This window comes from Mizuhopecten yessoensis, unplaced genomic scaffold, assembly GCF_002113885.1.
Source record: "Mizuhopecten yessoensis strain PY_sf001 unplaced genomic scaffold, ASM211388v2 scaffold716355, whole genome shotgun sequence".
Lineage (NCBI taxonomy): Eukaryota > Metazoa > Mollusca > Bivalvia > Pectinida > Pectinidae > Mizuhopecten > Mizuhopecten yessoensis.
Genome location: NW_018480075.1, coordinates 1,007,656 through 1,033,088, shown reverse-complemented (window position 1 = coordinate 1,033,088; position 25,433 = coordinate 1,007,656). Strand labels below are relative to the sequence as shown.

The 25,433-nt window shown below is 34.7% G+C and overlaps 2 protein-coding genes across 4 annotated transcripts in view; one reads left to right on the top strand and one right to left on the bottom strand.

Annotated features, from left to right (window-relative positions):
* LOC110443640 (focadhesin-like) overlaps window positions 1–18,002 on the bottom strand; it is a 364,600-nt gene extending 346,598 nt beyond the window's left edge. The window contains exons 1-2 of one of the 3 annotated variants that reach the window (XM_021487984.1): window positions 17,933–18,002; window positions 16,639–16,698 (exon numbers count right to left, since the gene is read on the bottom strand). In XM_021487984.1, the coding sequence (XP_021343659.1) occupies window positions 16,639–16,692 (54 nt within the window). In that variant the 5' untranslated portion in view covers window positions 16,693–16,698; window positions 17,933–18,002. Of the gene's footprint in view, window positions 1–16,638; window positions 16,699–17,686; window positions 17,795–17,901 lie in introns of those variants that run through there. The other 2 variants (XM_021487985.1, XM_021487983.1) reach the window with 2 other exon arrangements.
* Window positions 18,003–18,261: 259 nt separating this feature from the next.
* On the top strand, window positions 18,262–24,872 carry LOC110443637 (G2/mitotic-specific cyclin-B-like). Its single transcript, XM_021487977.1, has 8 exons — window positions 18,262–18,413; window positions 19,113–19,466; window positions 19,766–20,017; window positions 20,256–20,414; window positions 20,905–21,141; window positions 21,592–21,732; window positions 22,185–22,289; window positions 22,644–24,872. Exons 1-8 carry the CDS (start codon window positions 18,390–18,392, stop codon window positions 22,752–22,754), a joined length of 1,383 nt encoding a protein of 460 aa, XP_021343652.1. The 5' UTR covers window positions 18,262–18,389; the 3' UTR covers window positions 22,755–24,872.
* The last annotated feature ends 561 nt before the right edge of the window (window positions 24,873–25,433 follow it).

The window sequence follows — 25,433 nt, the reverse complement described above, 5'->3', positions numbered from 1 at the left end:
TAGCACGACCTCATTGAAACATCACTAAATCAATTAAACATACTTTCTATAGTACGACCTCACTGACACATCACTAAATCAACTCAACATACATTTTAATATCACGACCTCATTGAAACATCACTAAATCAACTCAACATACATTTTAATAGCACCACCTCATTGAAACATCACTAAATCAATTAAACATACTTTTTATAGTGTGACCTCACTGAAACATCACTAAATCAACTCAACATACATTTTTATAGTACAATCTCACTGAAACATCACTTAATCAACTAAACATACTTTTTTATAGTACGCACTCACTGAAACATCACTAAATCAACTTAACATACATTTTTATAGTGCGACCTCACTGAAACATCACTAAATCAACTCAGCATACATTTTTAAAGTACGACCTCACTGAAACATCACTAAATCAACTCAACATACATTTTAATATCACGACCTCATTGAAACATCACTAAATCAACTAAACATACTTTTTATAGTACGAAATAACTGAAACATCACTAAATCAACTAAAAATACATTTTTATAGTGTGACCTCACTGAAACATCACTAAATCAACTCAACATACATTTTCATAGTACAATCTCACTGAAACATCACTTAATCAACTAAACATACTTTTTTATAGTACGCCCTCACTGAAACATCACTAAATCAACTTAACATACATTTTTATAGGGCGACCTCACTGAAACATCACTAAATCAACTAAACATACTTTTTTATAGTGCGACCTCACTGAAACATGTCTTAATCAACTAAACATACTTTTTTATAGTACGACCTCACTGAAACATCACTAAATCAACTAAACATACTTTTTTATAGTGCGACCTCACTGAAACATCACTAAATCAACTCAACATACATTTTTATAGTACGACCTCACCGAAACATCACTAAATGAACTAAACATACTTTTTTATAGTGCGACCTCACTGAAACATCACTTAATCAACTCAACATACATTTTTATAGTACGACCTCACTGAAACATCACTAAATCAACTCAATATACATTTTTATAGTGCGACCTCACTGAAACATCACTTAATCAACTAAACATACTTTTTTATAGTACGCCCTCACTGAAACATCACTAAATCAACTCAATATACATTTTTATAGTGCGACCTCACTGAAACATCACTAAATCAACTAAACATACTTTTTTATAGTGCGACCTCACTAAAACATCACTAAATCAACAAAACATGCTTTAAAGTGCCACCTCTCTGAAACATTACTAAAACAACTAAACATACATTTTTATAGTACGACCTCACTGAAACATCGCTAAATCAACTAAACATACTTTTTTATAGTACGACCTCACTGAAACATCACTAAATCAACTAAACATACTTTTTTATAGTGTGACCTCACTGAAACATCACTAAATCAATGCAACTATACACATACTAATACAGTGCTACTCCACTCAAAAATGTCATACCACGTAAGTATGACTGTTAAGCTGGTTTTGATCTTTCTAACATCAGGTCTTGGGTGTACCATAGATGTAACAGATGAATCTCCAGCCTACGAATACATCCGTCAAATAATATCCAATAAGTTACGACGTCTCAGACCAAGTGTTAACATTTCAATATCTCCAGTACAAGTGGGCGCACATACTAGAAAATCTTTTTACTTGTAAATGTCAGGCTTACTTTAAAAGTGGTTTATTAATTGTTGGAACAAATCACGCCTACACTCGTCAAAAGTAATTTATTTTACACATCTTTGAAAATTTCATATTTTTCAAAAAGAACAGGAATCTTTGAACCAAAGAAATGTATATAAATTCTATGGGTTTTTAGCTAAAATTACATCCATGTGTTTAGCTTCCGTACACTTTTCTGCCAGAAAATCCTGTAAATTTATTTTCTCACAGTCATGTTGCTCACAAGCCAACATAAATTTCCATTTTGATCTTCGTCAGCGCGCAGTACACAAGGACAAGAAGATTTTACCGTGGAATTGTTGCATCATAATAGACAGATAATGAAACACAAGCTCACAGAATTCCAAACTTTACAATGACTGAAACTGAAACTTAATGAAAATTGTCAACTTATAGATTTTAAATCTAATTGAAAAAAAAAAAATCACAAATTTTATACAAACAACTGTTCCGTTTGCCAACTGCCTGAGCTAAAGTCAGTCAACTTTGATTTTGGGTTATGCAAGAGGAGCAAAACCATGAGAACTTTCTTGGCCCAACAAGTAACTTGATGAGTTTATTTACTGTTACTTATTGCCGAAATGTTTCACATCAACAATCTAACGCAGCAGTTTCAAACATGTTAAAATCGTAATGATTCAGTTTTATGAATGTGCCAGTTATTTTGTTGTGTGTTATGGAACAGTTAAAAATATGTCAACCTATTCTTGAGGAGAAGTTATTTTTTTAAATATTGATTCCAATCTCGTCTAATTGGACCAATCATTATGTATAAATACTAGTACAATGGCGTCACCACATTACTAACTTCCCTTCGCTTAAGAATATTTCATACCAAAAACGTGTATTTAAACTAACTAAATTACCCCTACTTTTTCCCCAAATAATCAGCCCCAAGGAACTGAAATCCAAAGACATTTTTATATCCTTACATACTTAATTCCTTTAAATCAGTCAGGAATTATCTTGGCCCTTGTATCATCCTACCGTTTGTAAGTTAAAACCTGTCGAAAACAAAAATTCTTGAGAAGTAGTTTTTATTTTAATATTTATCCTCAGCTCCCCCAATCAGGCCCCATCCATCTGCTGTCAGGGGTCACCAACTTTGATTCATTTAAACATATATATAGATGATACAATCTTCAAAAACACTTGAATGCCAAACAGGAAGGAAATATATTTTATCTCACAGTAAAAATAAAAGATAATTCATTATTATCATGCATGCTGAAAATTGCTAGGGTTTGATGCCAAAGGAAACCTTTCAAAAAGGCAGGTGGCATATTTGAAACAGATATATGTCTGTCTTGCATACACTAGATACCTGTACCCTGTTTGGAGCTCTCCTGTAGGATATATATATATATATTACATCCCTGTGCTTAGTTACCTTAAGTTTCAGAACTTGGCTTTCTAAATCCTATACCTATGATCAGCATGGTTCGAGTTAAAGCAGTTCATTATCTTATTCCCCCCGAGTCACTATCTGAAATCTGACATCATCAACAAGAGATCCCAGAGGGATCTTGACGTCCACCTTTGTACCATCTTCATTAGTTCTTTGTCAGTTCGATCTTTTCTCTTCTTTCCTCTAAACTGTTTGTTAACATGAGTCATGTTAATAGTAAATGCACCTTGAGGTAACTTTTGATCTAAACTTAATACTGATGTGTATGAAAGCCAACCTTCAAAGTGAGTTTGTCATTTCACATATTTACTAGTACAGTACTTAATGTGAAAGAAATAGAATCGATCATTGCAATATGAGAAAGATCTGTTTAGTTCTTTTTTTAATCCATTTTGTTTTTATGATCAGTCTCAAAATATAACATACACAACGAGGGATCAAGGGGAACCTACATTTAAAATTTGAGAAAGATCCCTCCCGTACTTCCTGAGAAATAGCGATAACAAACTTTCACTATCAAAATCCAAGATGGCTGCCTGTCGGCCATGTTGTTTATCCGATCAGTCTCAAAAGTTGCCCTGCACAGCTAAGGACCAAGGGGAAGCTGCATATAAAATTTGAGAAAGATCCCTCTGGTACTTCTTGAGAAATACCGATAACAAGAATTGTTTACGGACGGACGACGGACGGCGGACGGCGGACGACGGACAACGGACAACGGACGGACGACGGACCACGGACGCAGGGTGATTTGAATAGCCCACCATCAGATGATGGTGGGCTCAAAATTCATACATGTTTCCATTAACTCTGATAATGATCAATGGCCAATCATACTTACAGCCAAGTCATCAATAGACATTGTGTCACAAAAATAAACAATAAACAATCTTGTTTATCTTCCCAAATTGTATTTTGCCTTAAAAAATCCACTATATTATTAAATAGATTTTTACTACAATCCAGTGGTGTGAGAAAAATATTGGTTTGAGAGTAATGCAAAATCTTCACCAATACATTAGCAGACAAAGTATGGGCCAAGGGGGACAACTCTCCCTTCTTTAAGAACAGGAATGGAAATGTCACGGAGGTTTAAAATTGACATTGGTTTAAGATTTATGCCACAAAATCAATCCATTCACAACTAGCCATGGACTTGGCAAGCAATTTTAAGTATTTCTTCAATATACTAATGATTTTGTCAAACGCAGGATTTACTGAATTTGTAGATTTTATGTTTTATCTCAAAGCCATTACTTTATTTTACTCTGGAGTAACTTGACTCTTTTTATTTTTGGTAAAAATAATCATACTTACTTTAAAGATATTACTCGTTATCGCTATGTCTAATTTTCTGAAGAATAGAAACTGCACCGTTTAATACAGCTGTATCAAAATCAACGAAAGAAGACTTCAGAATTCTTGAAAATGGTTCAAAACAGATTTTACTAACAACAGATGTAGGCTTAAAAGGTTGTACTTGCCTGGGACAAGTCCGTCAATTAACTTCACTTGCCCCGATCAGAAAACTGGTCGTTCAGCAGTCAGGCCTTATTTCACCCTCCTGATTAATGCCAACAACGCAAAAGTGTCAGATATGTTTCGTCCAGGGATGGACACTCCCAATAGATCTGAAGGGCTTTTTTTTGGTATTGTGGCCGAATATATTTTGCCGTTTTTCATCAGTGATCATTTCACAGACATCGTCTAAAAATGTTTCCAGATTCTAAGATTATAAGTGTATTTGCCTAACATAATATCCGGCCACATATTTTTTTTAGACTTGCCTATTTTCACTTGTGTCGCTCAGCGTGCCGAGAGATGATAATTCAGGGCCATTCCTATGTGTGCAACATTTCTATTGCATAGATGTTGGAAATAGGGTATAAAGATATTTTTGTTTTTAGGTTTTTATGCCATTGCTATCTTACTTAAAACACACTAAGAAGGGTCCTAGCGATCTGAGATGCCACAACATGCATTGGAGCCTATCCCCCAAAAGGCAAGAGCATACGCTGCGAAACTTAACCTGATGTGGTGTTTTGAATTTCTGTGGATAAAGGGGAGCTACATGGGTAGTACATGACCACACCTTTTGTACCGTCTGTTCTGCTTCTAGTAACGCAGACCATAGAGACTGCATGAAACATGAGCCTCTGACAAGCACTAGTCATTAATTAAAATCAATGCCAATAGCGCAAAAGTTTCAGATATATATATTCCATGCAGGGATGATCCCTTGCGACAATATCAATTTTGATCAGTGATATTTTCACAGACATCATCCCAAAATTGTTTCCAGATTCCAAGATTGCAAAGGACATCGGATGTAACCGAACAAAAACTACAAACGTGATTAAAAATGTATTAGCATCATCATGTGACAATTATGTAACAGACCTGTGCAGAACACAAATGTTCTCAATTTTAACTGATGAGTCCAATGACCAGGGGCATGACAAAAGCCTCATCATTCTTGCTCACGTTAATGACCCCAGAGAGATCATTTTGACATAACCTAGCAGAATGATTCACACCAGATATTCCCTCAGACAAAATGGAAACTGAGAGAACAGATTATTTACTCTCTCCTCAAGACGAGCTTCCAGCCTACAGTTCAGATGGTAACTTGGTTTAGTTTTGGATCAGCATGTAGGAGTTCAAGTCACACAGGGGGACTTCCTCGAGAAGAGCTTCCAGTCTACAAGTCTGATGGTAACTTGGTTTAGTTTTGGATCAGCATGTAGGAGTTTAAGTCACACAGGGGGACTTCCTCTAGAGGAATGTTGGTTCACTTTATATAAGCCCTGACAATTTTGAGTAAGGTCCATTATCATGCTGATGCTGAAAGAGCATTTAGCATACTCAGGAAGATTGACACAGACAGTAGGGGCAATTTATCTAATGAAACCATGAATGCATTGATGAGTGTTTTTAAAACTTGACACTTGTATCTTTTGAGTTTGAACCAAGCAAGGAGGTTTTCATTTCAACAAATTTTATTGTTTAACAAGAGGCCCATGGGCCTTAACGGTCACCTGAGTCTATAGTATTTATTTTTGTTGTTGAAATATGTACCAATTTGAGTAAAAAATAGTATAATGTTAACTTAACTTTGTCAGGACCATGAGCTGATCATTCCTAGACCAATTTTAAGTGAGATCGGCCTATTAGAACTTAGTAGCAAAATAGCGGCCATGGCAGCCAAATTGTATTTCTGATTGACCCGAAAAATAACAACACTTTGTCAGGACCATGATTCGATCATTCCTACAAAGTTTCAGTTCAATCGGCCAAGTAGATCTTTACTTTAAGTTTGAAATAGTTTACCAAAATGGCAGCTGTGGTGGCCATATTGGATTTCTGATCGACCTGAAAAATAACAACACTTTGTCAGGACCATGAGTCAATCATTCCTACAAAGTTTCAGTTCAATCGGCCTAGCAGAACTTGACTTTAAGTTTGAAATATGTTTTCAAAATGGTGGCCGTGGCGGCCATATTGGATTTATGATTGACCTGAAAAATAACAACACTTTGTCAGGACCATGAGTCGATCATTCCTACAAACTTTAAGTTCAATCGGTCCAGCAGAACTTGACTTTAAGTTTGAAATAGGTTTTCAAAATGGCGGCCGTGGTGGCCATATTGGATTTCTGATCGACCCAAAAAATAACAACACTTTGTCAGGACCATGAGGCGATCATTCCTACCAACTTTCAGTTCAATCGGTCCAGCAGAACTTGACTTTAAGTTTGAAATAGGTTTTCAAAATGGCGGCCGTGGCGGCCATATTGGATTTCTGATCGACCCGAAAAATAACAACACTTTGTCAGGACCATGAGGCGATCATTCCTATCAACTTTCAGTTCAATCGGCCCAGCAGAACTTGACTTTAAGTTTGAAATGTAAAATGTTAACGGACGACGGACGACGGACGACGTACGACGGACGACGGACGACGACGGACGAAAACGGATAGCAATAGGTCACTTGAGCTAAAGCTCAGGTGACCTAAAAAAACAAATGGATTGGACAACAGGCAAGGCTATATAAGAAAAGTGTTGTTGTTCCATGTATTTTTTTCTTCAGCTTTGAAGTGAGGAATTAATCAGAAACAATACAAGAGGAAACTAAAATAAATATATTCCCATGTCAGCCAACAACATCCCTGAAGAGAAACTATTTCACATTTTGTACAGTCAAATTAATCTGGAACAATCTTCCAGAGGATGTTGTAACTGCTCCAAATATCAACACTTTTAAGAACAGAATAGATAAACTTTGGCAGAATGAAGAACTTTATTATTATTAACAATGAACTTTAAATTTGTATTATACGATTATTTAATTTCTGAGTCCAGTGTAGAAGAGATCTACGGTATTGGAAACTAACTTCATCTTTCAAAAAATGATATCATAGTTTAAGTTAAAGTAAAGCTCCTAAGCAAAGCTTAAGCTTTTTACTTCAGGCTGACATAGCTGTCAGCCCTCCCCCATTAGGTGGTAGGCTCCCTCATTTTGACCAAAATTTACCAATCTCCTTTGAAACTCCCTCATTCAAGTCCAAACTCACACAAACTCAAAATCTACATCCTGTGGTCAAATGATCTCCTAGTTACTGCAGGGTGTGAGTAATGATCATAAGTAGGTCTGTCCGAATCAAATGAATACTTTTTTTGTTATTTTGATACTTAAAAAGGGAAAGATAAATTGAGCAAAGCAGTTCAAGTCACGCTTCACACACTTTCTCCTTCATTGGAAATGTGGAAGGAGAGAAATTCCCTCATTGGAGGTTTCAGAGGTTGACACCTAGATAAATTAGTGCATGCATTCAAATCTGATATATTTATTTATAAATGAGAAATACAAATACAAATCATGTGCTAAAAATGAGCTTTTATTATACAATTTTCACAAAAAAGTTAAGTCGAAAATTATTGTTTCCTGCAAGAAATAGCAGCCAGGGTGCAATACTACAATTGGCAAATCAAGGGAGGCTAGTCATGTGTACCTACAAATTCTTAGCAAAAGTAACTGTATTTGCTGTTTTGATAAACAAGGGAGAGAAATGATGTGGACTTGTGCATGTTTTCTAGCCTAATTGTTCCCTATAATAATATAACATGGATTCTATCTTTTGGCTCCGAAATTACACCCATTCATAGGGAGTTATCACACTCTTTTAGAGTCTAACTACAAACGGATAACAGACCCCCTCCCCTCTTATTTCACCAAGATAAATTATTAATTTTTGACAATCATTTTTTTTAAATGAGATAGTATTTACACTTCAAAGTTTCTGTCTTTTATCTCATAAGTCACGAAATATAAACTCTTATTAGATCAGATATTTTTAGAGTGGTAAATCAATTAAATCCTGCATTCTATTTTAAAATTAATCAATGCTTAGCAAGTGATTTTTTTCTAATATTTGAATAAATTCTTGACTTGTGGACCTCACCCATATGTAGTGTTTACATATGTATTGATATTTCAGGGTATCCCCACTCAATGTACGGAGTCACCACCTATTAAAACCTGTGGAGTTTGGAAACGCCCTGCGTTATATATATATATATATATATGGGGCAAAGAAGTAATTCCAACAGTGTGGACAAATATATATATATACTGTATGATGTATGTACTATAAAATATACAGGTATTGATCTAACGGATAGGACGCCAGCCAGTATTTTATTTAACCTGTTTGCACAGGTAATGCGTACTGGACTCGTCCTTATCCCAAAGAAATCCAATAGGTACGCTCAGGTATTCCATTTAAATGTCTCTACCTATTTCAATACCTATTCATGCAGGTACATATATTACACATGCTTACCTGAGCGAAACCCCTACGTCATAGGTATACTAAATAAACAATATATATATACACCTATATCGGAGACCGTTAGATACTGCACTTATACCGGTCTCGTCTGAATATATTTGCATATATAATGGTATTCAAATTACATGCAAGGACAAAGGTGAAGGCCAAGCTTACATAGTATATTATCGGGATATGTGTACATAATTGATCAAGCCTATTGTAGAATTTAAATGCCGTTAACCTCTAGGTATTCGCAAAACGGCCTTAATCAGCAGAACTGTTCAAAGTAGAATATACTATGAAATAATCTATTATACCCATGCATTTTAGTCTGGTCAAAGGATAATTTCGCAACAGATTTGCTTACTGGGATTTAATTATATAAGTATATCATCCCTGAATGAAAAAGAAAATCCAAATTTCACCGATTATTAATCATGTAAGTGTTACTGTTGTAGCATGGACTATGGTACCAGGCTCAACATTACAGTGAAACCTGTATAAGTCGAATGACATCATCAACAATAATTCAAGTTCTGCATACTTTTGAATTACACACAGGTGTACTATGTTAAAAAATGCAGCTTAATTGCTATTTAAATATTGAGAATGTTGTTTTAATTTCACAGGTACATTTTAAGAAGAAATATATTTCAAAATGGAAAAAGACAGATTTTTTAATTACACAGTTAGGACTTATATAGAAATGTCTATTTCTGTTAGGACAAATTCATTACGTTCAGAGTTGTATCTGTGACTACAGATTACAAAATCCAGTGCTCAAACGAATGAGCTGAACAGATATTCCATCCAGTCAAATTGTAAAAAGTGACTAGATGGTTTACAACTTGAATGTATTCCCTTTTCATGGTAAAGGCCCTTATATTTGATTCTTCTAGAGACCTTGAGATGAGCCTTAAAGAGGCTAGCCTTCCCACTGATTTTCGGAAACATTTTATTTGTAACGGAACTGGACTATAGGTCGTATTTGTAACAGAACTGAACCGGAACGTTCATCAGCAATAATGTAACTCAAGTCTCAGTGATTATTTTCGGATATGCCCTTGTAGGATTCCCACAAAAAAACATATATTTGGCCCCTATTTCCAACATCTATGCAGCAGAACTGCTGTGCATATATATGGTCCTGAATATACCGACTGACAGCACGCTGAGAGACCGGAGTGGAAATAGGCAAGTCTAAATCGAACACACCCAGGTATTACCGCATCTAAATAGCTTCTAAATATAGCTGTATTTAACAGTGCAGTTTCCAAGATCAGAGCAGTGAGGAGAAGTCAAATAAGGCCAAAACAATACAAAATCAGTTAAACAGATGGGATAATCTTATCACTTTAGAAAACATTTGATGATGAATTTTCTCAAACAACTGAATTTTCGGATTTTCTTCAGAACAACTTTTAACAATTATGATTTTCTTTGGACACATATTTGTAAATTATAAAGCTTCAAACACGAACGCGTATGTATTAGCTATAGTCTCACAATGGAGCATGGAACAGTCAAATTTGTATGCAGAATAGATTTATCAGTATCATCACAGAATGATTATCCTATTAAAAATTAATTTAACAAAATAAAGCATAATGGTTATTTTTTCAATCTCAAACATGTCAAGAGCTTTCCGTAGATTACCACCGGTGACATCAAGAGTCAAAAGGTAAATACCAGATATATAAAACCTAACAGTTTTGCATCTAATTACGTAAGCCCGTCAGGTGAAGCTGTCAGAGTTGACTTTTACTCTTACGACTTCCATCTACCTGCTGTTTAAGTGTGGTCAACAGTTGTAATTAATGTATAAACAGCACAAGCCATGACTCGGGTAACGTGGGGATTCTGTCAGTTTTTGAAAGTACTATAGAATCATCTTTAAACAAAGACCCATGTGACATGTGGCCTTCATACATTTTACAGCTTGTACAGATAAATTTAGAAGCATATCAAATGCAAAGAGATTTCACGATATAATGCACTGTTTATATTTCATTCAGATTTTTCTAATTCAAGAAAAAAGGATACCCATTTATACTAAAGGTTAAAATTAAAGAATCAAGCAGAAATTTATCATCAAAAAATGTCATCGTACACACCGTCAAACAGTACCAATTAAGGTTCCTACAAGTATTCGGCAAAATAATGAAGGTCACTTTCAAGGAAAGCAACCTCGGCTTGGAACCAAACCAGGACAATCTAGTGTATGAAAAATATATTTACAAGTTTATAATTATGATAACCTTCAAGAAGTTTTTTGCTGAAATGGATAGGTAGGGCTTGAATCCAGATTATCGGCCAGAATTTACATTCATGTGTGCTGGCAGTGGGATAAACGGGGGTGTAAGTATATGTAATTAAAGGCCCTAGAGTCGTCCTTCCATGAGAAAGGTTAGAGTCTTACCGGCCAGATATTAATCCTATTACTGAACTGACTCGTTAATCTGGGCGCTACCCCAGCTGTGAGGTCAATAGTGTCGGCGATTTGCACTAAATCAGCAACAGCATCAGGACTCAAATGTGACACAAGAAAATATTAAATTTTTTAAAGATGACCTGATATTTGATTTAAAAAATTGTAATACGTAAAAAAATCTGGCATTTTTAGAACATGCTGACAGACTTGAATTACCCCACAGCCATGCTAGAACTGGAGAAAGATTAGCGTAGTACGCGCCTAACATTAATCCTATTACATGTACTAATCTGACCCGTTAATTCCAGCACTACCCCAGGTGTGAGGTCAATAATGCCAAGTCAGCAAGTTCAATTAGTTTAACAACATCAGCACTACGCTCAAAATTTAAAAGATCCCTACATCAATATCACATACTTGCCAGCTCTCCCTATCTAAGAGGGAAACTCCCAATTTTGGACCCTAAAATTGAGCATTTTCAACCAGTGAATTTGCTAAACTATTCCTTTATTCCAAGATCTAATGATTTCATCTGATAAAAAACAGCTCAAAAGATGCAATTTAAAAGTGGTATTTTTTCCCTAGGGGGTACATACACACATTTTATCTTTGTATTTAATTCTGAGCACGCATAATCTCCCCCATGGAAATTTCAATAAGTTGGCAAGCATGATATCATAAAAACTTGTGGTACACCTGATATTTGGCTCTATTACTTCCTTCTTATTCGTACAATTGTATTAAATAATTATTTGCGAGTGATTTTTTTTCCTTTGAAATTTCAGTGCTTTTTGAAATGCATCTGCTACGTACCAGCTAACAACGTCAAGGGGATACACCTTGGACATCATAGGTTCCTTACTCAGCATTTCCCAATTATATTAACCAAGGTTGATAATTATTTTAGGTATTCCAGCTGCAAATTAACTTCTAAGGATAATCAATAGTTAATATTTGTTTATAAATCTGAGGACACAAATCACATCCGCCTGCAGGTACTCCTGAACCTTTTGATCTGATGAAATTAAAGACCGAAATAGACATTGCATGTCAATTAACAATGTCCGCTACTTTGAAATCAACACCTACACATTTCTAGTTGTTTAGGGGATGTTATATATCCATGATGTCTGCAAATTTTCTTGGATTCAGGTTCATTCAAACTTCATAGGAATATGAAACTTGTCTATTTTAAATTGTACATTATATTCAGGGTAACAACATCAGCACTGTGCTTGGTTGGTTGGTTGGTTGATCGGTTTATAGACTCATTTTCACGGGCAGAGCCCGTGTTCTCGCGTCTTGAGGGGGTAAGTCTCCAGCTTACCAGGCCCTCGGTGATTCGAAATGACCTTGCCCGTCCAGATCACGTCCTAAGGTCGGTCAGCTCCTTAGATGCGGATAGGCTGTCACAGTTACATACAACACGTATACGGGAGCGTGGAACACGTCCTTGAAACAGCTTCACCATCCGCCTATGCAGCACTGTGCTCAGAATACTTTGATATATATGCCTGTTCAGTTTACACGTTTTCAAAAACAGAAATGGTACGATTTTGGATTTTAAGCTCATTTTGAAAACAGCAAATTATATTTGTGATTTACCCATACCCCTTTTTGTTCCCCCCAAAAACACACTTTCAGTTAAACTTTTACCTTAGTTTTTGCACATGTAATACAATAGGACATCTTTGAACAAACTAAGGACGTGAAAATCTTAATATACGGGGGACCAAAAAAGGGCCTTATTGACACTCATCCTTTACAGTATCATTGCAAAGTGGAAAATCCAGGTCATTCTTCGAATAATTTCAGCTTCAGAATAAAGTTCACATAAAATTCATTTTTATTTTTTTTCTCCATATTTTTGAACACTTCCCCATTAAAGATATATATAATTTCCTACTATGTTTTTCCTAATCTGATCAATAAAATTTGAATTGATTTAACCCTTTCACCCCTATGTAACTTTAGTAGACTCTACCATGCATTGATATGGATGAGTCCATTATGGTCAACAGTGTTGAAAGGGTTAAAGAACAAAAATTGTACAAAGAAACTATATTGTGTAAGAAAACTTAACTCCTTGATAGCTTGTCTATTAAGAAATAAAGGCCTGGAGGTAGCATGTCTGCCTTGTAATTGAGCCTTTCCTAACATTTTCTTGAAACATGTCCAAACAGCTACTGGTATGTGTGAATCTAAATCCCAAGTCAATTCCCACATAGCTTGTCCAACAATATGTAAAGTCCGTCGGAGCTTAACCGACCAATTGATCTGATCATTGGATTTCCTTTAATTCCATCCAATAAGTCACAGAACATGCAACTTCAGTATTTTTCTATTTGGTATATGCTTGTTAACAGTCCATAATAATTGCCTAAATTTTAATTGTATATCACATCAACAAAGTTCCTCCAGTAAGGGAGTATTTTTCATTTCTCTTTCGAACATGCTTGCAACAAGAATGAATTTTCTTTCAAATACTAGTTAACACTTCCTGTCAACAAGAACAAGTGCTAATTTTTTTCAAACCTGCTAACATGAAACTTGTGTAAGACCCCTCAGCTACAAACTATCACATTTTGGCTTTATATTTGTTCTTATTCAGTGTTCTTCATTCAACAAAAAATGTGCACTATCCCAAATCAATTTTAACAAAACACCTTCTAATTTGAAATGAAAATGGATTGAAATTGCTTCATTTTTTTTGTCATGTAAACTTATTCTTCCATTGTTGAAGAATTAAGATAAATATGATGTACATAGAAAGAAGAAATGTGTTTTAAATGCTTTAACATACATTACCATTCTCAACATCACAGAAAAAACTCTTTTACCTTTTCCAAAGATGGCAATAAAATAAAGGTATTTAAGGAATATTATAGTGATTGTCATGTGATGACAGACATCTTAATATTGAAAGAACCTTTCAAATAATCAATATCATTATTGTTATCTCAATTTGAAAATAGTTTAGACGTTCAGGGAGAATTTTAACCCTGAGAATTGAATGTTTTAGAAAATGGAGACAGGTCTGCCAAATTTTGTCCTGGATAGAGGGAGATTACCAAATGTTATCTATAATTTTCATTTTCCTTTCAAAATCAGCAATAGTTCCTTCCGTTTAGCTTTTTATTCAAATTCAATTAATTTGCTTCATAAAATAGATTGAACATTAACATTTTACACTATTTTGTCAATTAGGGTCATTCAAAGTCCTTTATAAAATTTCTAGATAAATTTTGCCCTACTTTCTTCCTCTTTTGAATAATTTGATAAGTTGGCAAGAAATGCCACAACAGTTTCACAGTCTGTTCTATATATATATATAAACATGTCGTTTATCATATTTTCCTTGGGGGGATGAATAGTAGAAAAACTTTTAACATATATATACAAAGTAACTAAAAACAGATTCCTCCAGGCATTATGATGGCCATGAAACTTGATGAAAACACATTTTGAACCATCTACAAAATTAGGCCAAGTCAGATGATATGAACATTTATTCCTCAAAAACATGAAGAGTTAGCTATTTAAGTTATACAATAAGGGCCTTTCCAGGGGATTGGGGAATTCCTGGGGGGGGGGGGGACACATTGAATAAATATTCCAATAACAACTCTCCTCCTTTTTTTTCTCTCTACAATGTATTTTGGTTAAAGAACATATGAACACTTCAATTGGGGCCCATGGCACTTAAAAGAATTGGAAAGTGCCTTAGCGGGGCACTTATCTGGATAATACAATGTGAATTATAGAAGAAAAATTTGTGCAACTTCAACCAATGTTTTCATCAAAGGACATTCTAAACATTCCAGCATGTGGCTGAACATTTGGAAATCAAATGTTTCATCCGTTCCACGGAGGTCCGTCCTTGATGACCAAACTGCTTTAAAGTGTCAATACTATAAAACCAGGGCCTGAGTCGAGGAGGGTTTATTTAATTTAATTTTTCTCGAAAAAGGAGAAGGGGTGATAATTACGATGAATACAGACGTATCTGCACATATAGTCAACATTCAATTCTTAATAGTTAATGTTTTGTACATGCTTATTATAATAGAATTATGATTGTACTTATTGCTAATTTTTACTGTATAACTGCAGTCTGTGAAACTACTGACGTCCCATTGGCGATAAGTCTATTCAAATTCAGACGGCTCTAATTAGACCTGACCAAATTCTCTTCACTTTATATCTTTCCATTTCCGTTTCCATACAACTCGTTATAAGCTTGGAGAAAAAGGTCAATAACTTCATTTCAAATAATTGTATAGCTTTAGCTACAGATACTTTACGTAGGCACCAGGCCACAGTTGCTCAAAGGTTGGTTAAAGTTAGCAAGTAGTTAGTGAAAAATTCAAATTCTTGCTATTAAACAAAGGCTTCAAAGCAGAATTATCCCTCAAAACACATCCAGTGAGGTTTTTTCTGGGGACTTTTCAGGGCCGATAATGGGCCCATTCCCAAGTGAACCTATTTCATATTATGCTTCGTTCCCAAATTTGCACTTTACTCCTGAAGATTTCCTGCCCAAATTCATTGGTATATTTTTTCCCAAAAATGAGACAAAAAAGGCCACATCTCGAATTAACAAAAAAAAAAAGATGACATCAATCTGGTCTGTCTCAATAAATCCATATAATATTATACTATCAACAAAACAAAACAAAATTATATTGAAAATAAAATCTTCACACATTTGATGAATTGAAGACGTCTTGCATTTTAAAAATACATTTCGGAGAAACAGACCCTGGTTGCTGGAGGCACCTCTCATTGCTAGCCGACACCTACAGACAGGACATCATTATGTCATCAAAGTCCAAGCTTTGAAAAATATCTGTATCCCATTTTATAACTTTTGAAAAACATTTTTAAGGCCATACAATGAAATCCTGCTAAGTATAACAGATGGAAAAGCATACAAAATATAAATTATATTATCTATCACTTTGTTAGTTACAATTTAGTTGGTAAAAAAGATATGGAACACCTTGTATGTACAGTCTTTTTCTCATTTTGCCTAAAGATTTTGTTTTTAATAGAAGAATTTTCAAAGCAATTAGTCCACAAAGTGGCTCCCCAGGGGGATTTTTACACGTTGATTGACATCGGTAAATTTAGGGTGTGTCTCGCAAACACCCGAGCAAGGCCACCCCTGTATTGTTAGGTAACAGGAGGTGACACACCCACTGTTCAAACTAGTCACTACCTGTATGTAAATATTTCGTGGAAAAAACACTTACCTGAGTCTGTACAGCAGGGTTACCAAAAGCCAATCTCTTCTTTACGTCTTCCATTTTGAACTGAAAAAAATAATTTAGCAACTCATTATAACTTTCCAAGTAGTATTCATTAAAGGGGCTGGGGTTGGATGGGAGGAGAATCGTAAGATGAACTTAAATTTTTGACACATACCATAGTGAAACAAATCTTTCAAATATGCCGATTTTTTTTTCATTTTTAACAACTTTGTTAATTACAAAAAGATATAATTTCTGCACAGAATTAATTGTCAAGCAAACTTTCATTAAAAGCATAAAATTATATCAATTGATGTACAAATAATGGAGTAATGATGTAAAATTTATATGAATATTTTTTTGTTTAATATTTAAAAAAATCTTTAACAAATCTTTTAAATATTCAAGCCAAAAGTTTTTATTTTCATACTTTTATTTTTGAAAAAAGAAAAAGTTATTTCAATTATCATACAATTATCAACTGTATAAACTGGATACTTAAATAAATTGTTTTGACTTTTGTTATTTTACTAAAAATGTATGGGAATCATTTTCATCACTAATTCATAAACATAGATTGAGGATACTCAAAAGTTCATAAATTAAACTGCAAAATCAACTTGGTACTATGATGAATGACAGGGTTTTAATTAATCGTTTAATTTTTGTTATTAAGAATTTATGTAGAAATACTATGATTTTTTTTTGCGATTTTATTTTCTCTTTCAGCACGAAATGGTGAATTAGGAAAAAAGTGAATTAATCGTAATAAGTATTGTTAAATATGATTTTGGGATAATGGCTTTAAGAGTCCACTCAAGTCTTAAGCGTTGATACTATCATACAAGTACAGTCTCTTATTCTGCTTCTAGCTGTCTAGTATATTCGCCGGGAACCATAATGTTTACATTTCTTTTGTATTGCCAATCATTGGATTAGATGACAGCAGAGTGACCAACTGTCTTTGAAAACCTTTCATTCTATGTATAATGTATTACATATAAGCTGGGTGACAAGTTTTTCTAATCTTGGGATGACACCAATACTCAACCATAATAAGATTTTTGACAGTCAGAAATTAGAGTCATTGACGACACGTGTTTGTTTCATTATTTCTGTCCATCATTTCACTGCTACTTTCTCTTCTCTAGTAACCATGAATGTACATATCTATTTTCGGGATGATAATTATGCAAATTTTCTATAGCATGATAATGAATAATCAATAAAGTGTGGGTGGGTCATTCGTGTGGCAACTGTTCGCACCTTTGACAGGTATGAGCACGAGATTATTTACCTGCCTGAACAGGTGCTCTCAGTTAACAGCTATCAGCATTGCGTAGTTGGGCGATAGTAGAGAGGTTCCGAATGACAACGGAAGTAAGACATTTTGTTTGTAAAATATTTATTTATTTCTTTACGTACTTTAGAATAGTGGAAACTTGACAGTATCAATTATTTTTGATAAAATCAAAAATGCACATCAGGTTTATGAATTTGCAGCTTGAAATCTAAAATGTCGAATTGTTGCTACAAATCATCAACAATTTCGACCAATCAGAAACATGTTGATTTCGGTAATTGACCAATGAAACTGGTGCCGCATTTATTCGAAAGCACTTCCGAAGTACGCTGATGCTTCTGGGATAGTTAGCTGTGGAAATAGGCAGAGTGCGGCTGAGCTGATATTTCATGCAGTGTTTTCACAGCAACAACTACATTACGCATTTACAAAAGCAACCAATAGACTAATCATGGCTGTAACTAGAGCACAGTCGGTGAGTATATGAATAATTTAATTTTTTATTGGAAAATCATTCGTAAAATAAGTCACGTCCTTCAACATAAACAAAGTCGGACATGTTTTCGTGCTCAATTTGGCTTAGTTTCGAGTTCTTTCATGACATTTTCCATTTTTCTGTACCATTTTCATGAATAATGTGGAATAAGTATTCATCTAAATTGCAGTAAGTACGCTTTTTTGGTGCAGAACATTTTAATTATGTTAATGTTTTCGAGTTTTCAACAAGAATGTAAGGGCGGCTAAGAGCAACTTGCAGGTACGAACATGTTTTGGTACGATTATATAGAGGAACTTTACAGGTCGGCGAAAATAATCTTTTGCACAGAGTAATGCGATTTATAAATTGTTCGAAGACGGTTATTGTTTAATCCATTTTTATGGTAAGTATTTTCCGAAAAAATTGTACATTTTGAAATTGTTTATTTGAGAACGAGTGGCTATATTTTTTGAAACAAGAACTTTTTGTTGGTAGGTTTAATTTCTTTTCTGACATATGTTCATGTACCGATGGAAAATAATAATTTCGCCTGGTGATTGTGAAAAACAATGCATGGAAGCAATTAAGTGTTTACTGTTTAGAAAAAAGACGATATAAAGAACATGCACAAACATTGAAGTATATGCATTTTGTATGTTGAATGAATTTATTACTTGATTTTTTTTCTCATTTCAGGCAAATATACTTCAACATAACGTCAAGATGGCGATCAACAAAGAAAATCCAGACCTGAAAGCCTTGACGGCGAAGACGAATGGCCTTGGTCTGGCTGCTCGTCCAGTGTCGCACGCTGGTCAAAGATCTGCGCTTGGGGACATTCGCAACAAAGTCTCGGCGATATCAATAGACACTAGTAAAAAACAGGCTGCCATAAAAAAGGAAATAGTTCAATTATCAAACAAATTACAATCTCAACAACAGTCCTTGCAATCGCAACAACAATCCTTGGTGCTAAACAAAACGAAAGCCACATCTTCCCTTAAGTCATTAATAGAGACGCAAACAGACTACGCCAACCATGTTCATCTGGTAAGTAGCCAATATTAAACCAAGAAATGCAAGTTTTTAAAATGTAAAACATAAATAGCTCTTGATATGGCTAATTTTTGGCACAAGTATGCAAAGAATTGGTAAAAAAACATCTTTAGCTAAGCATCAGTTCTTTGGGGTATGGAATTTAAGGATCCATTGAAAATAAAATTAACATCTGACAGAAATTTTTAACTTTTTAATAGGATTTTATATATATTTAAAAGGGAGATAACCCTGTATAATTATTTTTGAATTTTGCGCATGTTTTTAACAGAATAATACCCTATTTTAATCAGGATGCAGAAGAACCTGTTCATAAACCAGAGCCAAAGATGCCTGAAGTATTACGATCAATGCCATCGCAACCATCAACAGTGTCGTTGGTTCCGGCCACGATACCCGAATGTATGGACATCAGCGATGACAAACCTGAGGCATTCTCAAAGGCACTGCTCAAGGTGCAAGATATTGATGCAAATGACAAAGAAAACCCACAGCTGGTCAGCGAATATGTCAACGATATCTACACCTATATGAGGCAATTAGAGGTATAAGCTCCGGCTTGAACTTTGTAGCTTTCACAGAACTTGTGAACTTGCAGTACCCATGCTTTTCTTAGCATGTGTATTTGGAGCAGATTTTTTTTTACAATTTGTATTAAAAATCTCATATTTTCATAAAAATTTACATAGAATAAAAAGTCGAGAAAAAATATACAATATATTGTCAATTTTTCCATAACCTCCAAAACATCTTTAAAAGGATATTTTACGATTGTATGTGCAGGAGAAATACACAGTGCAACAAAACTACTTGGAAAACCAGGAGGTGTCTGGGAAGATGCGGGCCATCCTCATTGATTGGCTGTGTCAGGTCCACCACCGATTTCACCTACTCCAGGAGACCCTCTACCTCACAGTAGCCATCATCGACCGGTTCCTTCAGGTAATTACAGAGATGATCACGTCGACAGCTGATATATATGTGGTAAATTATCTTACAGGCAGTTTTAATATATTCACCCCTGAAATTTCATAATGTACTATTGCGACCTTTGAATTGGAAGAGGTTAAATGTGTCTTCAGGGAGTTAAAAAGGTATCGCTGTCCTTTAGACTGAAAGGTCGATGTTTAGACCAGCAAACCTGCATAATTTCATGGGTATTTTGATGCTGTCTATACTTGTGTTGTATTTAAAAAAATGCAACCAGTTTGAACTGCTTTCCTATGCTATTGGTATTCCATTGATCCGTACGATTGGAAAACTTTCCTGTGCATCGCAACCATGAGAAGGTGGAATGTTTCTTCCTGATAATATTTCATAATTTATTATTCAAATTTCTTTGAACATAAATATTTATTGGAGTAATAACAAATGTTTATCACTAATATGTTTCATTGTGACGTTAAGACATCTTGTGATAATTTATTTCCAGGTGTGTCCTGTACCAAGGAATAAGTTACAGTTAGTGGGAGTGACTTGCATGTTAATTGCGTCAAAATACGAGGAAATGTATGCGCCAGAATTGGCAGACTTTGTTTACATCACAGACAATGCTTATCAAAAGAAAGACATTCGTGATATGGAAGCTAAAATTCTCCGGGCATTAGATTTCAATATGGGAAAACCTCTGTGTTTACATTTTCTCCGACGGGATTCCAAAGCTGGACAGGTAATTGACCAGAGAACATAATAATAATGGCTGCCAATTAAATCCTCATCCTGATCGTGCAATATTGAAAGTGATGAAGTTAAGCTTAAGTCTATAAAGATATCGGTGTCATATTAAGTTTTCAATTGTTTAGCTGAAACCTAAAAAAGACTGACTGTTCTCATATATATCATTTAGATAATAGTTGTAAAGCAGGTAATTTGCATGTCTTGTACATAAATTGTCTCTCCGGAATTAATTTCTGAATACAAGTTAAATTTTAAGTATTTCATTCAAACTTAAATATATTGATCACAAATCAGATGGGAGAAAAATTTACATCTTTTTAGTTCATACAAAGCATGATCAAATATTGTGTACATGGTTGGAGTTGAACAGGCTTTAAACCTCGACTCTTTTGGGTCTTGGGGAATATTTCAACAAATCCAACTAAATTGCTCTTTTCCACAGGTGGATGCCATGAAGCACACACTCGCCAAATACCTGATGGAGCTGACCATCGTAGAATATGACATGGTGCATTATAATCCTTCAGAAATCGCTGCTGGTGCTCTGTGTCTCTCCATGTTGATTCTCGACGGTACCAAATGGGTAGGTAGTGAACACTCAAATATAGCAATGTTGACTTGTCTCCCGCACCTGGAAGTATACGTACCTGAAAAGTTTGTTATGTCCTCTCTATATATATCCTGGAGTGAGGGAAATAACAGGATTTTTGAAAAATTGTTATTCTGTTCAATCTTTATTCAGTATTATTCCAATTTAAGATAAAAGGCGTATCAGTAAGATAAATTGAATTTGAAGCAGTATAAGCTTCCGGATTGCGCAACCCTATAAACATTTTGTGCCTACCACCTCTCCGTTATGATCAATACTGGAATACTCCTTGCAGTTAATCACAAATACTGAACATTTCTTTCCCACATATGCCAAGCACATGTCTTTGATGGCATAAGAATGATTTCCTGCTAGAGCGATGACATTTGATATGACGACCACTGATATACCGGATAACACTAACAAAATGTATTGTTGAATCACAGACGGACACGCTGAGTCACTACAGCTCCTACACCGAGAAGGATCTCGCGCCCATGGTCCACAAGTTATCAACTCTAGTCATCAAAGCTGATAAAAGCAAACTTACAGTAAGTATGAACATCTTTAAATTTCTGCAACGGAAATCATATCTTTGAATTTTCTGCATATCTGAATAATTTAAAAAAAAAAAAATGGTATTTTTATAATAGTCAGCAGTCACCGACTTTTCACCCACAATTTCTTTCGAAATTGATAAAGTAGATGTTTACAAAATGTTATTGATACAGTTGCGATTGCAAATAAAAAGATAAAGCATAGTTTACATTGTTCTTTCTTGTTGCAATAATGAGTTTGATTACTTGCTTAAGAAAGAAAAATCTTTGGAATGTTGCACACATTTTTGTGGGGTCCTGTCGATCCAAAAAAACTAGGTATCATATGTTATGTATCTTTTATTACAGGCTGTAAGAACAAAATATGCCAGTTCAAAGTTCAACAAAATCAGCACCATCTCAGAGCTACAATCTCAAACATTAATAGACTTAGCATCAGCTGCGGAGACAGCGTCATGAGACTGTGTCTTAAATCATTCCCCTAATGAGCATTTCCTGTGATGTACTTTGGTGTGGCGCGAAAAGAAGAAAGTTGACCCAAGTGAACATTTCCGATGCCAAGCCGAACACTATTTTAAAAAAAGTTTTAATGGATACCATTGAGAAAGCTTGCGTTTGATTGGTTGATGCACATGGATGGAGTTGTGAAGTGTTTTTCACCAGTATTGGACGTGACTGATTATGTATGCGAGAGTTCCCTCAAAGGGAAACGATGCTGAATTGTTGATCTGTGTGTGTAAATGACTACTTGATGTGAGTGAATGTAATCTGTTTGCATGAGAGAATAGCTGTTGACCATAAATGATGCGAAAATGCATTTTTAGATGTATGGAATATTTTTTTATAATGAGCTTGAAGGGAGCATGGTAATCTCGTATGAACAAGTCGGCTGATCATGACACGAAAATCCTTGAAAAAACTTATTTCTTATAAAGTCCTCCACAAATTAACGTTGTTGATACTGAAAATAGGTGAAAAGTTGTGATTTGTGTGGAACTCGATAGGACATGACTTTTTCCAAAGATGAAAAGATTTTTTTTGTATAAAGGAATGAAAAGTGCACACAAGTTCATCTGGGTTTTCCAAATCTTATTTCTGTCTCAAAAGGAAAGGTTGGTTTTATGTTATTACTGCGTTCCCTTGATCTCTGTGTCCGTCAGAAGTATCGGTCAGTTTGTCCCAAGAATATGAAATTCAGTATTTTAAATGTTTTGCTCTTTCCGAATCACTGTTGTACAACACCTTTTTATTTGTTTAATCTTGTTGCATTTGTGAAAATATTTTTTTATTTCTTTTAAAATTGTTTTTCAAATATTTCAATTATCTCAGAACCGTGCTTACATTGACTAGTGCAAAATTATTAAGATTTTAAGTAAAAAACCAGATGGACTTGTGTCTACTTGATTTGCCAAAATGTAAATGAAAATAATCGGCAAGAATATAATATTTAAAATATATAGGCAGAATATTTGGATTTCAATTACACTGGAGTATAAAGAGATCTAAACTAGAGACACCAGTTGTAATAAGGAGTAATTATCTTGATTGATACAAAAAATCATGGAAATTATACTAATTTGTGTATGAAATAAGTTTTTGGAGAATTTTTATTTTGGATTTGATATTTATAAGCTATTTATTTACATGGGCTCAAAAGATGTGTTTACTTTTTTGTTAAATGGTGTAATCATACAAATTTCATAAATGCCATCATCTTGTGGAATTTTGGTGATGGAGGAATTGTTCAGACTTTTGTGGATTTGGGGACGGGGGTTATCATTTCTTATAGAGTTGAGACAGTCAGGGTATTCTGTGTTTGTTTAGAAGATTTAGGGAAGTAAAATTGAGGCGCCAATCGCAACTCACTCAGCCTTGGTTGAACTGGCAGCCCCACTTGAGTCTTTCACAATATTGTGTATATTCGCCATTAATTTATTTATATATTGTAATGCTGCCCTAAACAGGCCAGTGGTATTAGCTAGAGGTGGTAGTCGGGCTTTCTCCCGGCTCTCAACACCAGGCCAGACAATGGTTCTGTGATTAATCAAATTAAATTTTGTTTGGTTATGTACTGATCAATTTGACAGTCAAAATGTTATTTGATTGGTCATTGATAGTGTCTATAAAAAAAACTGAAAATTCAGCATCCATATTTTTTGCAGGACGAATCACTGACATGAGTTTGTCATTTCAAATTTGAAAATTTGTTTATCTCTTGACAGAAAAATCCCTGAAAATATCAAATTTAATCATCAGAGCATCTTCTAAATGGTATATGAACAAAATAAAGAAAACATAGTAAATGAAATTTTTTAATTTAAGAAAAGTTTACAACTTCGTAAAGTTTTACTTGTAAATGATGTTTCGGAAAAAAGCGTAGCTGAATTTCTTGTTTTGTTGGATGTTGTCTGGTTTTGGTTGTTGGGGGTCAGGGGTACTCCGGCTACACTCCGATATTGATCAGGTAGTACAATTTGTTCATCCGTCTTAGTTTTTAATGTAGCATGCATACCCCAATATTATTACCATTGTATGAACATGTATATATAATTTGAAATAAAATATAAAAAAAATATTGAAATATTTTGTTTTAACTACAGAGATATGGTGGAGTTGGATCTGGAAACCTTGCTTGGACACTAGTTCAATAAATGTTGATTGATGTTCTGGTTAAAATGCAGATTCTCTGGTATTTTCAAAATGGAATTATCCTGTTAAAGATTGGAAGGCATGTTCTTTTTTATGCCTGCATGAAGTGGATCCTGTATCATCCTCTCTATACACCAACATTTGGTTTTTACATAGGTTCCAGACACGTTGGTAAGGGATAAGTTTTATTAAACTAAGCACAAGAACAGACATCTCTTTGAGCCCAGAGAAAATGTAAGGTCAACATTGCCGACCACAAAATGGGCATGATTGGGAAAATTGGTTTCATTCCTGACAAGTTTTTCGAATATGCAGTGAAGATTGGGTATTTTTTGCAGCATTGCTGTCGAGCTTTGATAACTCATTTCGATAAGATTAGTTGAAGGTCATGACCCGAATCCCGGAATCGACCATACATATATATTGATGAAAACATTGGCGTCTCGACGCATTTCTCACTAAAAGTTTAGCTTAACTTTTTATTCCTAA

Excerpts from the sequence above, each read along its gene's own strand:
- LOC110443637 (XM_021487977.1), top strand. The coding sequence starts at position 18,390 with ATGGCTGTAACTAGAGCACAGTCG. Across the intron at positions 20,018-20,255 it reads CCTATATGAGGCAATTAGAG|GAGAAATACACAGTGCAACA; the intron begins GTATAAGCTCCG and ends TTGTATGTGCAG. Across the intron at positions 21,733-22,184 it reads TTCTCGACGGTACCAAATGG|ACGGACACGCTGAGTCACTA; the intron begins GTAGGTAGTGAA and ends GTTGAATCACAG.